Source organism: Homalodisca vitripennis, chromosome X (assembly GCF_021130785.1).
Source record: "Homalodisca vitripennis isolate AUS2020 chromosome X, UT_GWSS_2.1, whole genome shotgun sequence".
Classification (NCBI taxonomy): domain Eukaryota; kingdom Metazoa; phylum Arthropoda; class Insecta; order Hemiptera; family Cicadellidae; genus Homalodisca; species Homalodisca vitripennis.
In genome coordinates, this window is record NC_060215.1 from 11,027,507 (window position 1) to 11,045,730 (window position 18,224).

The following is an 18,224-nucleotide window of genomic DNA, read 5'->3' on the forward strand; positions in this document are numbered from 1 at the left end:
AGTGAATATTTTAGTGCATCATAAATTGTCACCACTGTGAGTCAAACAATAAACTATTTAGGAATCACCTTATTTAGTTACTCATAATACATTGATAAGGCAAGAAGCAAAAAAGAATAATGGTAAATCAAGTCATGGATAGTAAGACTATTACAGATTCGACAGCAGTTTATTCCTTGATAAGTAGTACTGGATTCAAGTATGAAAAACAGGTTTTACCTTTGAACTCAACAGAAAACGAAAGTTTAAAATGATAAGCCAAACGAGCACATCCGTTTTTGAAATATTAAACTTTCATTATGATGGATATATACGGATCCAATGTAGCCTCAAAAAATCAAATTTGCTACAAAAAGTAACTTTTATGTAATATCCATATACTAAAATTCAATGGGTGATTTTAAGTCGCTATTGAGAAATTTTAAACTGTTACGTATTCTACACTTATGGACAGAAACCTGTTTCATACTCTTCGCTTGTTTATGTTTGGGCTAATTATGGACATAAGATGAATGTAGGCCTACGGTAAGATAGGGTGTTAACGGTTATAGAGAATGAATGGTGGAAGCTCGACGAAGGTCAAGAGGCAATACAAGTAGACTAGGTGTGAGCAGTGGCAGAGTGAGCGCGGCAGGAGTAGGTGGTAGGTGGTGGGGAGCGAGCTGAGTGGAAAGTGTGGCGTAGTCAGGTGTGTTCACTGCAGTGTTCACAGTTTACTAGTAGGCGAGTGTTCCCGTCATCACAGCTGTGATACGGTGCGTGGTCACTGGTTACACGGTGTGTCGCAAGCCGAGGCCGTACCGTAGTGGATATGTGGCTCGGGTCTGTGCTTCGGGGTGCGAGTTGAACACGTGGTGGGACGACGAGAAGTCTATGATCCTGGCACTGACATGGGTTCTCACGGGGACCGGAGTGGAGTTTACCTTTGCATCGGACACTGAGATGTTCAAAATTCTTCAGGCATGATATGGCGCTTCTCGAGGATTGCTTCTTCTGCAGCCTTTCTGTGGCAGCATCCGTCATCGGTGTCTACACCCTGGTGAGTGATACTGGCTATCTAGACTGCTACAGACATTGCCAGATGGATACTCGTGATCTAACCTCTCCTCTGAATAACAATTGTGATGTTAAGACCGTCGCGATTCCACTTATGAATCCACCGTCTCTGTAGAATGATTCTGGGCTCACTACAATTGGTAAACTCAGTTGTAGCTCTTAGGCGTGAAGTGAACCCCTCATGGCAATAATAATAACCGACACTGAGTTGATATATAATGTTGATTTTAGAACAATTACCACATTGTACAATTACATAGAGTGTATTTTTGACATAGTGGCTGTAATGTGCAATAATAAATTTGCTCTTTTATCGCCAACTTGATGAAGAAAGCGCCCTGATATCATTCCAATGCGATTGGCCGATCTATCGTAATACTTGATATTTCCTGCTGCTTTGCCTTAGTCGACACATAAACGGGAGATTACAGTTTGATAATGCTACTGGGAACGCAAGGTATTGTCTATTGAAATCATCCACAATATCCATACACAATTGAAAGTTTAAGGTACAAGTGTCTTTATATTATGAAACATATAGCAGTCCATAATGCTCAAATAGTGTAAAATTAGCTCACAGAATGAACTTTAGAAGCTGGGCCACTATTAATATTTTTAATGAAATAGGTTAATAGTACTCGGTCTAGCGAAGAGCCAGGCCATCAAACAGTACCGGTGGCTACACATCAAGGTCAAGCAGTCTTTAAAATTCCAATTGGGCATAAAATAACAAACTATTAATTTGCAGAAAACCGACTTCTACAGTTCATTGGTGTAATGAAACAAAGTTTGGTTTTAAGCATCCTTTCCTAGACTAAACCAAATTCCCACATAATAATTTGAATTATTATTTTATATCCTTATCGAAACCAAACAATAGCTCTACTAAGTTCTCTGCACAGTGGAGGACTGTCATATAGCATGGACATTTGTAGTTCAGTGCAGTCCTGCAGAACCCTAACTGCATCTGCGCAGGTTCTACATTTCAATGAGTTATCTCAATTTAAAGAACGTTTAATAACTATTGTCGTCCCAAACATGTGGAAGTTTGTGTTATCTGTTTCCTATATAATATCTCATCACTCGCTTTTCGTCAAACTGCAGACCTATTGTACCGTTAGTTAGTTAGATTTTATATAATGTAACATTTCACAACCTAGTCAGCCAGTATAATTTAATACTTCAAAGTTATTTACTATTTTAATCATTCTCTATTAGTTGAAAAATTTAAACTTATAACTTTATGCCAACCATCACTCGTGGATGCAATGTGATCAATAGTATGTTATGAAGGAGAGCACTAAATACTGGTGTGCCACAGGGTACATTCCTTGTTACAGGATTACTTTTACAACATGATAATTAGAATGGAACAGGTTTTCAGACATTTGCCATCGTTAATGTTACAAAATAGAACACTAGGTTTCTTGGATTGGAATCTATCCTCTTCAGTACCTGTCAAAATCTTAAGGCATAATATTAGGTATACTCAAAAATTAAGTACTAGTATTGATTAGTGCCCTAGACGTCCAGTGGGTATACATAGCACGTGAATTCCGCTAGTTGGCTACTGCTGAAGTGACACTAACTCCTACAGAAGCCACTGCCAGTAAGCAACCCTGCCACTCTGATAGCAATGAATCAACATTTTCGGGACCTAGATGAGGACCCAAGGGAATATTCTCACTTGCGGCTGTGATAGGCGAGTTTAAGGGTGTTCGAGGAGGTTCAACCTGCGGTTCAAGGGAGCTCCCATGTACCAGAGGTTCTTAAAACCCTAAATAAAATTATTGTGTTTTCCAGTCGTATACAATTAGCTGGTTAGTATAAATTTGGAACGTTTTGGGTAGAATACCCAAGAAAAACAAACATCAGGTAATGGGAACAGAGTACGAAAAGCGTAGAAGAACGGATATGTAAGAGGGCAAGATAGAGGTGGAGGAGATTCTATAAAAGCAATATAGAGTGGAAGATCTGTGAAAGAATAAAAAGGCGAATCAATCCCTTAGGGCTGTCTCTCTCTCTCGCTTCGAAGTGAATAATGTTATATGAGAACGGTTCTGATATCGTAACTTTAACAAGACAATATAATAATCTGTCACTGCTTCAATTATTAAAAAAATGGCTCTATACATTTATAGTACCTTATTAATTCTACATACTATTTTATCAGAAAAGATGTAATTATGTTTACTCTATTAAAAATTGTTTAGTTTTATATAATTTTATTAGCTTGGTTGGCATAGTAAAATAAACAGCTTATTGAGTTTAATTAATGCCTTTATTTTTATTATAAATTGAAAACTTTAATTAAGAATATGATTCTAAAATACATTTTACTTGTGAGTCTAACCAGTGCAAATATTGAAATGTCTAAAAATATTGGAAAATTGTCTAGTATATTGCGTGACCAATATTTTGGACTTTTCATATGCATTGTGCAGTGATAATGTATAAGAGAGGTAGAGGGTACAACGATTATGTTCCTATCTAACATTATACGAGTGGTTATAGTATTTTGCAACTATTATTTCTGTACTGTTTGAGCGATTAAAGGTCGTTTACATCGTTAGACGAGAATGCGCAAAGTGGCGTGCTCTTATCTTTTTCAACTAGCCTTGAATTGTCGTTTCCGGGACTTTCGTGCACTACGTTTAGGAAATAATACTCATTCATAACAAAGCGAAACCTCATACATTGTGCACACTGTGTTATAGACTAAAGGAACCTTTGATAGGCATTGTGAGGTTTACCAATGCATAGCTGAGAAAGTTATGAAATTACATTATCTAAATTACTTTTATATTGTTTAACAGTATGGATTACAAAAATATTATTGTTGTTATTAAAATGCAAAATTAGCGTTATTGGAAATGGTAGGATCCTTTTTGTTAGCCCGCATTAAATCCCTAAATTTTTCTGCAGCCTAGTATATATTTTAATACTTGTTGCTCTTTCAGGCAGTATTATTTTGTTACGTGGTGCCACTATTTCCAGGAATAGTTTTCTTTCGTCTCCACCAGTGTGGTACGCGCCAGCTACCCCCGCACTGATGGAGAAATTAGTAGATAAGATAAGAAGGGAAGTTACCCAACCACCATTTTTTTTAAATCAAGGTAATTTATACATGTACAGAATGAAAATCTTAAGCTTAATAGTTTCGTATATAAAGCTTTGGTCTTTAATTAGTTTGGCGTGGGCAAACAAAATAGATTTTAAAGACTTGTTATAGAGTCAGTTAAAAGGAATAGACAAACTAATTATTAGTTAATTATGTTTATTAATTAGATTTAATTGGTTTGTTATTGCACTCCTATAAACCACTGTGCATTTAACGGTAGTGTTTGATAATAGTTCCAGAGTTAATTATTTGTTTTGTACTTCTAATTTGAATTTTGCATTGAAAATATATCTGGTTAATTTATATCTAACACATTAATCACTATTCAGTTCAAATCAATTCAGTTCAGTTCAAGTCATCATTATTTCGAAAAAATACAAAGTACAGTACAGTACAAATGTTGCCAAGTGCTGTAAATCACTATTGCGCGACCGTGTACGTGTATGGATATTAATGTCGCCAGGTTGTTTATACAAGTGTGTAGAATTTATGAACAATTTTGTTATTCAAGAATATGAATCTCCGTAGTATAAATAAAGCCTACTTTACAAATGATAATAGAAACAATAAAATATAGACAACTCCCAGGCATTAACAGATGATTTAGTTTTCTGTTACTTCTGTAAGTATGTCTTAGCAGATCTGCAACAGGTTTATATTTTCGTTGTGTGTGTGTGTGTGTGTGTGTGTGTGTGTGTGTGTGTGTGTGTGTGTGTGTGTGTGTGTGTGTGTGTGTGTGTTTCACATGTCTATTACTAATTATTATTTTTTGTATTTTTGGTTTTGCTACATTTATTGATTTTTCTAGTGTGGTATTTTTATTCTGTTTTACACATGTCTGTACATCTTCGTGTTAATGTCAGTAATATGCTACTTCACGCATTTTTGCAAATAAATATATTGCCCAAGTCGTCAAACTGATGGCGAACACATTAAATCATAATTTCAATAGATATGTAACACCTGACAAGTAAAAAGGTATGAAAATTTAATTTTTCAAGTTCAAGAAATCATTATCAAAGAATAAATAAAAAGTAACTATTCTTGTGATAATGTAAATATATAACCACATCTTGTCAACAATGCAATCTGCCACATCCAGTATCTAATTGGTCGTTGTGAAATCATATGTCCATATTGACTTGTAATAAAATGTTATGGCAATTTTGTTGCCCATTTAATATTTATAGTTATTACAAATATAATAGCCGGTGATGTTATTTGTGTATTTCAAGTTTGTTTTTATTTACACCTATTAAAATACTTACAAGGTTGAACACTGACAAAATTGAAATGCATATCCTCATAACTTATTTTATGGAGAAGAAAAGAACCAAACTGTAGTTTATCAGTCTCGTCCACTTGTATTATTTAATAACGCACTACTACGCTTACGCAGATAATTGCGAGGCTGTTACAATGTTTTACAGACTGAAAGGCATGTCTTTGGTCATGAAAGTGAGTTGGTAGCGTAGCTACTAACTACACGTGCACACCTGATTTTGTATACCGTGAAGTAGGATCCTCTCACTTCCAGCAGCACGGTGTGGAGGAAGGCGTAGGCGGTACACGAGGTACGCGTGGGTAGCTGACACGCGTGCAAACCTGATGTTGTATACCTTGAGGTAGGATACTCTCACTTCCATGCGGATACAACAGCATGGTGTGGAGGAAGGCGTAGGCGGTACACGAGGTACGCGTGGGTAGCTGACACGCGTGCAAACCTAATGTTGTATACCTTGAGGTAGGATACTCTCACTTCCATGCGGATAAAGCAGCATGGTGAGGAGGAAGGCGTAGGCTGTACACGAAGTACGCGTGGGTAGCTGACACGCGTGCAAACCTGATGTTGTATACCGTAAGGTAGGATCCTCTCACTTCCATGCGAATACAGCAGCAGGGTGTGGAGGAAGGCGTAGGCGGTACACGAGGTACGCGTGGGTAGCTGACACGCGTGCAAACCTGATGTTGTATACCGTGAGGTAGGATCCTCTCACTTCCATGCGAATACAGCAGCACGGTGTGGAGGAAGGCGTAGGCGGTACACGAGGTACGCGTGGGTAGCTGACAGGCGTAAAAACCTGATGTTGTATACCGTGAGGTAGGATCCTCTCACTTCCATGCGGATACAGCAGCACGGTGTGGAGGAAGGCGTAGGCGGTACACGAGGTACGCGTGGGTACCTGACACGCGTACAAAACTAATGTTGTATACCGTGAGTATCCTACATACTCACCGTGAGGCAGGGTCTGATTGTATACTGTGAGGTAGGGTACAGTACCCGCTGCGAGATACTGATAGCGGGTACCAACGATCTGGCTTCAGGTGAACAGCAGAATATATACCGTCACGTGGAGAATCATATGACTACCAGACCCGCCAACACTAGCCTGGTCATCTCTACTCTGCCATATCGCCACGACCTGCCCGGAGATGACGGCACAAATCAAGATATCGGCCTCGTGAACGCTTACATCCAGGAGTTGGCCGTGAGACACGACGCTCGATTCCTGGATTTTAACCAGTTGGACCGGAAGATGTTCACGAGGCACGGCATGCATCTGTCCCAGCGAGGCAAGAGAAAACTAGCTGGTTTGATACAGCGAAGCCTCGCCAAGATGCATAAGCTCACCTCGAGGCCTTCTCCTAAGGTGCCACCTCCATCCTCGGGTGAGCCGCCGTCATCAACTACGCAGTCTTCGAGCGTCACCACCGCGGAGCCGCGATGTCTGCCGATGCCGTCGCCGGCAGCCGACACCATGGTCCCCTGTGTGCCGCCCATCCCGGCTACACCCTGGACATCACCCCACAACAGCTACGCGGAGGCAGTGAGATCTTCACCCTCATACGAACGCTCTACAGTTGTTGATGAAAAATCAAACTCTGTTTTTTTAGGGACCCCACTTGGAAACAGCGGACAAAATTGACAGACAAAACCCAATTAAAACTAACAAACACTAAAAAACAAACTGAAGTAAGACTGCTTCATCAAAATTCTCAATTTGCAACCAACAAACTGGATCAAATCCAACTTATGTGCGAGGATCTGAAAACCGATCTCCTTGTATTAACCGAAAGCGGTTTCAACATGGAGAACGTCGCACTCTGCAAAATTCCAAATTACAAATTGGCTCTCGCGTTTTGTCGAACTCACTCCAAAGGTGGAGGCGTTAGCATTTTTCTTAAACAGAATTTCTTGTTTTCCCCCTTTCCGATCCAAGAATTAACCGAAAAAGATTTTGAAGCAGTCGGGATCAAACTTCAAACGCATCAATCAAAATTAGTAGTGATCGGAATTTATAGGTCTCATAGTGGAAATGTAGACACTTTTTTCTAAATTCGAAAAATTATTGACATGCCTGACTAACCAACATCAGGAATTTGTCGTGATGGGGGATTTCAACATTGACGCGTTGGACAACACTCACCATTTCACAATTCGATTAGTCGATTTACTTAGGTCATTTGACCTGGAGTTTCTAGTCAGAACTCCGACGAGAGTGACTGCTACAGCACAATCTGCTATCGACAATATCATCACCAACCACTCAAGTGTCGCGGTGTCTGTAGTGAATACAGCTGTCTCAGACCATTATGGCCAAGAAGCCGTCATTAGTGGGGTACAACTCAAAAGGGAGCCCAAAATTAAACAAACAGTAAGAGACATAAGGCCAGAAAATATCGCTCACCTCAACACTTCTCTTTCTAAAGAAAGATGGGATTTTCTAAATTCATTTCAACCTGTAGAGCAGCAGTTTAGATTGTTTAACGACACTCTAAATTTCCACATTAACATTTGCTGCCCTACAAAAATTATCAATGTTTGCGAAAAAACTTCCAAAAATAACTGGATCACGGCGGGTATCTTAGTTTCTAGAGAAAAACTAAAATTTTTCTCCGAAATTTACAAAACCACTTCAAACGAACAATTTAAAACTTTCTTCAAGAATTACAAAAAAACATACAGGAAAGTGATCCAAGCTGCAAAAGCATATGCTGTCTCAAAATCTATTCTCTCTTCCAAAAATGTTTCAAAAACAACTTGGGGCATCATTAATAATAAAACGAAAACTCATAAATCAGTCAAAATTAAAATTGGGTCTAGGCTTGTGGACGATGAAACGGAGATTGCCGATCAGTTTAATAACTTTTTTGCATCCGTTGCTGATGGGCGGGGTCCTCGGCCATCTGAACCTCAAGTACGCCCCTTGCAAAGACAGAGCCCCACATCGTCAATGGTGTTGGCGCCCGTCGTTTAGGATGAGCTTCACCGAATTATTCAGCAGCTCCCAGCCAAAAAAATCAAACGACCTCAATATAATGTCTCCATGGCTCATAAAAAAATGCTGCAAGCATTTAGTGAGACCCTTAACCCAATTAGTAAATTATTCATTCCAAAAAGGAGTGTTTCCCTCTCTCCTGAAAATTGCTAAAGTTATTCCTATTTTTAAGAAAGGCGACCCAGCTTCAATTACTAACTATCGGCATGTCTCAATTTTGCCAGTGATAAGCAAAATTTTTGAAAAGCAATTTCTTAAAAGAATGCTTCACTTTTTGGACAAATACAATCAGCTCTCAAGTGAACAATTTGGTTTCAAAAAGGGCAAATCGACAACAGACGCAGTTGTGAGTCTTGTCTATATAATTGTAGAGGGAGGGAATTGAATGTCGAAACCACACAATGAATGTGTTTTTAGACCTGTCCAAAGCATTCGACTGCGTAGATCACGGTACACTGCTCGACAAACTTGAGTCCCACGGCATTCGAGGCGTGCCTCTTAAATGGCTCGTTCCTAAGTCAGAGATCCCAAGTTGTCCAAATATCAAGTAAATCATCCAAACCAATAGACCTGAGATATGGAGTTCCTCAAGGGTCTATCCTCAGTCCTGTGCTTTTCCTGCTTTACGTGAACGATATAAAATCATCGCATCTCCATGGAAAATTGGTGCAGTTTGCCGATGATACGACTCTTTTTTTCAATGCAATGTCAAGCGAAGTTTGGGAACAACAGGCTTTTGTTGACATCAACAACTGTGTCCAATACTTCCACAGCCTCAATCTAACAACAAACTCTTCAAAAACCAACGTTTTGAATTTATCCTTGCGCACTGCAGGCAACCAGTGTGAGCCGGCCATTTTGTTAGATGACTCCACACTGGAAGAAGTCTGCTCTTTAAAATTCCTAGGAATGCACCTCGATCGAGGGCTGACTTGGAATGAGCATATTGACCATGTTTGCGCAAAAATCTGCTCAGGCATTTTTGTTTTGAGGTCTTTAGCCAAATACTGTCCGAGTCAGGTACTGATTACGGCGTATTACGGCTTGATTTACCCCCATCTTGCCTACGGAGTGGTCCTTTGGGGAGCTTGCGCAAACACTCAATTTCAAAGAGCATTCAGACTCCAAAAAAAAGCAATTAGAGTAATCGCCAAAATCAAATTTAGAGAGTCGTGCAGGGAAGCTTTCAGGAAATTGCAGCTGTTGACTCTGCCGTGCCTCTACATTTTGGAAACAACTTTGTTTTGTATGAGTAAATGTGCCTTAACCAGAGGCCAAGACATACACATGTATGAGTCGCGTGGCAGAGCAAACTACCGGACTGGGAGACACAGAACGGTGGTTTATGAACGCCTACCCTCGCAAGCGGGTGTGCAGTTCCTCAACAGACTGCCCAATTCAATTAAACATGCCAAAACGCCTAAGGCGTTAAAGACTCGCCTCAAACGCTTCTTGGTGTCTCAGGCATTCTAAAATGCGGGTGAGTTTTTGGCATTTGACTGGGAGACCGCCCAATTATAAGACTGACTCTGCTGTGCTAAGTGGGCTGCATTGGCGAAGAATGAAAGAGGCGTGATTGTAAAATTGTAAGCATGAATGTGTATTGTGTGTATGAATGCCTGGAATTTTAGAAAACCCCGTATTGACGTTTGCCATACAATGTATATACAATGTCGCTGCAATAAAAAAGATTTTGATTTTGATACTCTCACTTCCATGCGGATACAGCATCATGGTGTAAAGGAAGGCGTAGGCGGTACACGAGGTACGCGTGGGTAGCTGACAAGCGTACAAACCTGATGTTGTATACCTTGAGGTAGGATACTCTCACTTCCATGCCGATACAGCAGCATGGTGTGGAGGAAAGCGTAGGCGGTACACGAGGTACGCGTGTGTAGCTGACACGCGTGCAAACCTGATGTTGTATACCTTGAGGTAGGATACTCTCACTTCCATGCCGATACAGCAGCATGGTGTGGAGGAAAGCGTAGGCGGTACACGAGGTACGCGTGTGTAGCTGACACGCGTGCAAACCTGATGTTGTATACCTTGAGGTAGGATACTCTCACATCCATGCAGATATAGCAGCATGGTGTGGAGGGAGGCGTAGGCAGTACACGAGGTACGCGTGGGTAGCTGACACGCGTACAAACCTGATGTTGTATACCGTGAGGTAGGATCCTCTCACTTCCATGCGGAAACAGCAGCATGGTGTGGAGGAAGGCGTAGGCGGTACAGGAGGAACGCGTGGGTAGCTGACACGCGTGCAAACCTCATGTTGTATACCGTGAGGTAGGATCCTCTCACTTCCAGCGCACGGTGTGGAGGAAGGCGTAGGCGGTACCCGAGGTTCGCGTGGGTAGCTGACACGCGTGCAACCTGATGTTGTATACCTTGAGGTAGGATACTCTCACTTCCATGCTGATACAGCAGCATGGTGTATAGGAAGGCGTAGGCGGTACACGAGGTACGCGTTTGTAGCTGACACGCGTTCAAACCTGATGTTGTATACCTTGAGGTAAGATGCTCTCACTTCCATGCGGATACAGCAGCATGGTGTGGAGGAAGGCGTTGGCGGTACACGAGGTACGCGTGGGTAGCTGACACGCGTGCAAACCTGATGTTGTATACCGTGAGGTAAGATGCTCTCACTTCCATGCGGATACAGCGGCATGGTGCGGAGGAAGGCGTAGGCGGTAATCGACGTAGGCGTGGGTAGCTGACATCTCTAAGTAGTGACTCGTTGAAATATTAACATATTTTAATACAAACCTGCAAACGGCGGACACGTCTTTCTCATAGACGGCAGTTGTCAACGCAAGCGTTAGCGGTATAGGAAAATGATTAGAGGGAAATTCGTAAACCGCAATATACAACTACATTGCCTAAAGAGTTTCTCTTAATTACTTACTACTGGTTTATTTTACAATTCAACATAATCCAATGTTTAGGCGTGATAGACACTTTACACTGTAAGAAAATTTCATACAGGGATTGCATAATTTCATAAGTGGTTCGATTTCAATGGCTAATGAGGTGTGAGGATGTTGCAGCTGGAGATAACGAAATCCGAGAAACGATAGATTCGGATACCGTAAAAATATTGGTTAGAATAGAGTCTGAGAGCTGAACTCTGGCTTATCTTGCTAATATACAGATTTCTCTTTTTAAAATACATATACTTTATTATATTTAATAAGTAAGTAGTAAGTAATAAAGTAGTAAGAATAAGTAACCCGATTAGTTAATCTGAGCCTATTTATGTGTAAAATAATAAGAGAACTTTAACCCCAAAAACCTGTGGGATTGAGGAGGTAAGTAAAGTTTTTAAATTTTAGCCTCTAATAAGTTAAAGGCTCTAAGAAGAACATCCCACAAACCAAATGTCCTCTGCCTCAATTGTGTACAACATTGTGGAATATCCAAGGTTTCAAAAATTACACTACAAGTCAGTACTTTTGCTAAAAAACTATCTGTTTTAATGACTAAATAAATCAATTTTAAACTAATTAATTTAACACTCACTGGGGGTTTATATTTAAACATTTGAACCCCTTAATCCAGCATTTAGGGTTGGGGGTTGAAAGTTTCATGGATTCCAAAAACCATAATTTTTAGTCTTATAGCGACCCTCTCACGGATATTAGTCCATATATCATAGTTGAAAGGTTAATGGGTGGAAGTGAGTTGTTATTTTTGGAGTACCTGGACATGTGAAATTACGGTTAAAGGTAATGTTTTACGAGCACACGACACGTAATAGAAATTATCATGGGGTTATTTTTTTATTTCACCCACTTATGAAATTAAAACGAAAAGTTCAAAAATAAGATAAACTTTTATACCAATCATACCTCAGGAGCCATTAAGATTTATATAATAATAATAATAATAATAATAATAATAATAATGTAAACGATATTATGCTCACAAGACCTGCACACTCATACAGACCTCAGACCTTATAACCTTATACAGTTCATGCCTGTTCGCTAAGATGTTTTATGATGAATGTATCACTTGCAACTTATCAGGACCAAGTTTGTATAACAGTTGCAATGTAATAATGAACACAATTTATAAAACTTTCCGATATACCCATGAAGTGGTCACGCTGCCAAAATATAGTCTGATTATATCGTTTAAACTGTAGTAAAACTTTAAGATTAGACACTTTCAAACTTATGATTATATTTATTCGGGTAGTATACCAACGATAACGATCTTTTAATGGGTCAAGTCAAATCTTAGAAACAGATTATAAAACAACACTATTTTCTTTATTGTTAACTGGTATTACAGCAACCTTAAAAATTTGATAAAAATCGAAAAAATACATCTTTTTGATTTTTTAAGGATTTAGGTTTATGAGTTCAGGGAAATCACACATCACTTAACGGAATATAAGTATTTTTATTTAATGCGGCGAGTTTGTAACCATCTGGATGTATGACCGAAATAATATTGCATGAATTGATTCGGCATACAAGCATGATATAACAACCTATTTAGACTATCGGCAAAAGTGTGCATCCTGTTCAAAACAGGACATTTACTTCGATTTAAAACGCTGAAGTAGGTTAAGATCTGCGTGTATAACAATGTATTACAGTGTACTTCATCAATGTGAGCCATTGTAACTGACTAAGGGAAAGTTTCGCTGTAATGTATAGTACCAAGATTGACTCAGAGTTCTCGTGGCTCCAGACTAGCCCTGCCCCACAGTTGGTCCGGTCGAGAGCGCCATGCAGGATCAGGATACAAGGATGGAGCGGCAGCTTACATCATGCTGACAGTGAAAGTGGAAATCGCCGGCAGATACCCGTAGTGACACTCGGACATTCCTGCAAGTGCGTACGTAAAAGCTTTCCCCCATCCAACTTCTCCATGCTGTGTTGGCGAAATTTTAAAGCTGCTAAGAAATTTAAGTACACAACTTGTTTACTAAGGATAGCAGAAGTATTAAGATAAATTCACCTTCGCAAAATATTGTAGTGAATATTCTTCCGCAAAATGCCTACTAAAGTGAAATAAATATTGAAGAGATCTCATTATATAAATTAACTGGCAATGGGAAGGAGAGTTTGACATCCTAAAAAACGTAAAAAACCTTAAGAACATGTAAACATTTCATTAGGAATTAAAAGGAGTATTGTGAAACAAACAAATAATCTACTCTTTACTATAATAATATTTAACAAATATCAAAGTAGTTTAGACGCTGCTTATGAACAGTCCTGGACTCGATAGATGGATTTTGACTCCCATAAACCAAATAAAAGGTATACTGGGTATTTTCATATAAGGATTTACATAACAGGGGTTGGAGCCGAATCACGCCCCCTTATTGGTGATAACAGTGGTGAAAACAATGCCGAAAACTGGCGTCCACTTTTAATCCCTCGTATCACAGTGTACATTCGATAAGAAGTAAGTCTAATGTGCTTTTAATTTTTATTCAAAGGAGTGATAAACACTAGTAAGAAAACTTTTATTAGTTACAAAGCTGTTAGTAAGTTTTTGTTTCTTAGGTCCGACGATTTATGTCATTGGGAAAACACAATTAAAACGCGACATTAGTCTGTGGGTACTTGAAATTCAATGAAACGACCTAGCTTTCTTCGATGGAAAATCAAAGGAGTAGTTCGTGCAGATTATTCCGGAAATAGACAGTTATCAAGTCTACAAACCTGTCCTAAAATCCCTTGCTGCAAGGCATCTGTTAGTTCGACTCCTATATCTGATAATATTCTACAGTCGTTAGGACTTTCAACATTGCGGATATACACGATGTAAGGACAAGGGTGGAGATGCGTCTATATATAAAACGTACACATTATATACAAGGTGAACAAACAGTCAGGACCCTCTCTGATTTTTCTAAAGATTATATATGGAGATATCCTTTGTGTAGTGGTGCTGTGTGGAAAGAAAGTTTAATTTGATGATTTTGAACATCTTTTGAGTCCCCCAAAAATGCAATATTTTGGGCGCAACTCAAAATTTCAAATGTTAACCCCCCTCATCAAATGGTCCCTCATTTAAAGAACATAAACAAACTTAGATAATGGTGAAAGCCAGAGTCGCTATCTCTTTCCTATCCAAAATAATTTTAACGAAGTCTCTACACTAACATGTGCAAAACACAAGTAGAAAACGTCGAAGATTTAAGAAATAGGATTATTCAGGCTTGCAACCAAATACCACTTCATACTTTTCAAAACGAGAGAGAGTAGCTCACCCTACACTTGTCTCACTGCCAAATAGTAGGAAGGCTTCAGTTTGAAAAATTGATTAGACTTGGCAACGTGGTGAGTTGCTGTGGTAATACTGGCTATATTTTGGATGGGAAAGAGATAGTGATCACCATTCTTGAAGTTTGTTTATGCTCTTCAAAATGAGGGATTACTTCAGACGTTTTATATTAAAAATTTATGAGTTACTCCCAAGATCTCGTACTTTTGGGGGATAAAAGATTCTCAAAATCAAATTAAACTTCCTTTCCACATCGCACCACTACCGAAAAGAATATCTCCTTATATAGAATTTAGAATAAATAGAGGAGGGTTCTAACTTATTATTCCACCTGTATAATTTTACTAGCTTTAGAATAAATGAAATTAAGTTACAGTCTGGAACTGTGATACATAGACTAGAGTGCCGCTGCATATTTCAAAATTTATACTTTAATGTTTTACAGGGGTAAGATATAGAGCCAAGGTTCATAGGATAAACCAATATAAAACCCGGAAGTACCGTACTTTATATCGTTTAAGCTCTTATCAGGCTCTTATATAAGTGTCTTATCACTTCCGTCAACTCACAACCACTGTAGTACAGTCGAAGGACATTGGCCTTCCATCACTAGGATTATTGGTTCGTAATTTCAGAGACAAATAGTATTGCTGCTCGATCTTTGTATGAGCATTAAATAATCATTTAAAAAATACTCACATGGTTGATTAAATGTGGGTTCTTTTGAACTCGTTTTCGTAAAATTAAATTTGAAATATAATCTAATGCCAAAGCAAAATAATGTATTACTCGTAATTACAGGATTTTAATAAATGATCATGTATAACGGAGGTGTATTGCCAGAACTTCTGGTTCATCAATAAAAACCAATTGAGCAAGGGCGGAAATTAGTGATTGAAACACAAGTTTTATCGCAATGGTTCTCATGTTCAAAAAAACAAAAACAAAAACAAAAACTTTACCGCTAATTCAACTCTGCCGCCCGTTGCTACCTCACACGCCTCATCTACGCGACTGAATGTGCCGACCTCGCCTGCCCTTATTTCTCAAATCCTGACGTGTAATATTACTCGCAAGGTCCAGGTGCAAACCAATGACGAAAATCTAAAAGCTAAAGATGAATTTATGAATCGGTATTTTGAATAAATAAGCGTACTACTTTATCAATGAAGTCAAAAGACCACATTGAAGATATTACAATACAACTGAAAATGGCAAAAGAAAAGATTTACACTGAAGCAAATTGTGAACTAATGTAGCGACATCGGCGGAGAGATTAAAAAAAAAGATTCTTGCGCAGTTCTAAGAGACGAAATAAAAACATGTTACAGACTATACGACATCTAGAAGATGACAACATTCGGATACAATGCGTTCCAAAAGCGTACCGAGTGCAGATATGACTGTTTGTCCACCCTGACAACTTAAGAACTGGTTCTCCTCCCTCTGTATCATCAGAAACTTCAGAGTCGTCGAAGAGACTTGTAGGCTGCAAACATGAAACAATATATTTACTAAAAAAAACTCCCGTTGCCACAATCCACCGGCATTTTAAAAGTATAAATACTTATTTTAAACTATATTTATTGTTATTCCGATAGTTTTCAAACCTTTCTACCGATGCATTTAAAAATTAAACCAGTTATACAAATATGTGTGTATGCGCGTGCGTACGTGTGGGTGTGCGTTTTTTATTTCTTTTATCTGAATCGGACTAATTGATCGTTGTAAATGAATTAATTGCCATTTGTGCTTATACGAATAGTATATAGAACACATATAGAACATTTGTATAATGTAAGATATATAAAAGTATGTAAAGGGTGTTCACAAAAGTGTGTCACAAACGTCTGTGGCTGATAATACTTATCATGCCATATACAAAATGCCCTATAAGCATAGGCCGAGAAATGTGTCGTTTTGCCGTTAGCCGACATTTTTATTAACAAATTAATACCTCTAGAACTAATAACGCCGTATATTAAATTCAACGTATAGGTATAAATCAGGAAAATTACACAAAAATATTGGTGTGATTTGCTTTAATATTAACAAAATGGCGCCTGTTCAAAGTCAAATAACAGAAAAAACCAGTATAGTTAGAAGAAATGTAGAGGATAACAACTATTTTGCAATTTTGATAACGTTTCCAACGGTCGGTTTTCAATGGAATCCGTCAACCAAGTAATACTCTCAACTGTGACATATTTTATGCAACCAGCTTGTGCAAGCGTACTTTTAAATTTGTCGTGCTCTTTTATGCGTTGATGGAATTCGTTGAAAAAATTACCGTTGGAAACGTTATAAATGTTTCAAAATACTTAACATTGTGTAAATGTTTTATTACTTATGCAAAACAGGTGATACCTTTCAACTGACAAAATCTTTGTTGCTCAAAATGACCTCCCTTGTTGCAAAGCTATGTTGTGAACAATAGCAATAAACAACCCAGTGCGAAACTTTTCTCGAGGAGATGTTTCTTCCATGTTTCTATCCTTCTTTTCATTGGGCAATAACTTTCTTTTTCTAACTTTGTCGTATACAGCTTCTTCTTTTTCTGCAAGTTTCAATGCTTTCGAAATCATCAAATAAATCTCTCTTTTCACTCAAAGACGAGGATAGCGTTTCAAGTTCCTTTGCAGCACCAAATAGGTCTAAATCTTGATTTTGAAGAGTCCTAATTGTTTCATCAATTCTCTCGAGAATTTCGTCCCAGATCACAGTTAATAACGTGGTTTGGAAATTTCTAAGTGTTTTTAGAAACCCAGCGGCTGTGCATTGTATTTCTGGTGTCTGAGTATCGTCTTTATTTAGCTCTTCAAGAGCATCTTTTAATTCATGTCGATGTCATGTCATTTTTAAAGCTCGAACGGCGTCTGCCCTAACAGACTACCTTGTGTCAATCAAGCTAAGAGTTTTATAATTAGTTTTCTCTGATCTTCCTTTGATTTTCCTTCGTTACTCTTTTCAATATGACTTTTTAGGATGTTCCACATGTAAGTGGAAGTCGAGAAAAAACATAAAGCCCTTGTACGAATGTAAAAAATGTTGTGTGTTATCTGGACACGCCTTCTCGGCAGCAAAACACCCAGCAAGGTTTAGTGAGTCAGCTGCACATGGTACAGCAAGATCATTTTTGCTGTTATTCCTTGCCTGAAGACCTGAGTATATGCCCGACATGTTTAATGCATTGTCGTATCTTTGTCCACGACAGTTATCGACATCCAGCTCAAGTTTCTCAAGTAAAACTGAGGGTTGCTTCTTCCAAACTTCCAAATTTGTGGCACACCGTTGGTAAGAGTTGTATCAGGCGTTCGTTGGCCCAAGCATTGGGCCATGAAACATACCGAAGTACTACAGCCAATTGGTCTGTGTGCGACACGTCAGGTGTGGAGTCTATGACTAAGGAGAGATAGCGAGCTTGGTTGATTTCATTTAAGATTTGTTTCAGTATTTCTTTGCTCATAATCTCAATAAATTCACTGCAAATTTCAGACGAAAGGTATGATACA

General features: G+C 38.7%; 1 protein-coding gene across 1 annotated transcript in view; it reads left to right on the forward strand.

Moving 5' to 3' along the window:
- Positions 1–634: 634 nt before the first annotated feature.
- LOC124368678 overlaps positions 635–18,224 on the forward strand; it is a 58,542-nt gene continuing 40,952 nt past the window's right edge. Inside the window, exon 1 of the mRNA XM_046825962.1 lies at positions 635–1,039. Coding sequence (XP_046681918.1) covers positions 968–1,039 — 72 coding nt within the window. The 5' untranslated portion in view covers positions 635–967. The remainder of the gene's footprint in view (positions 1,040–18,224) is intronic.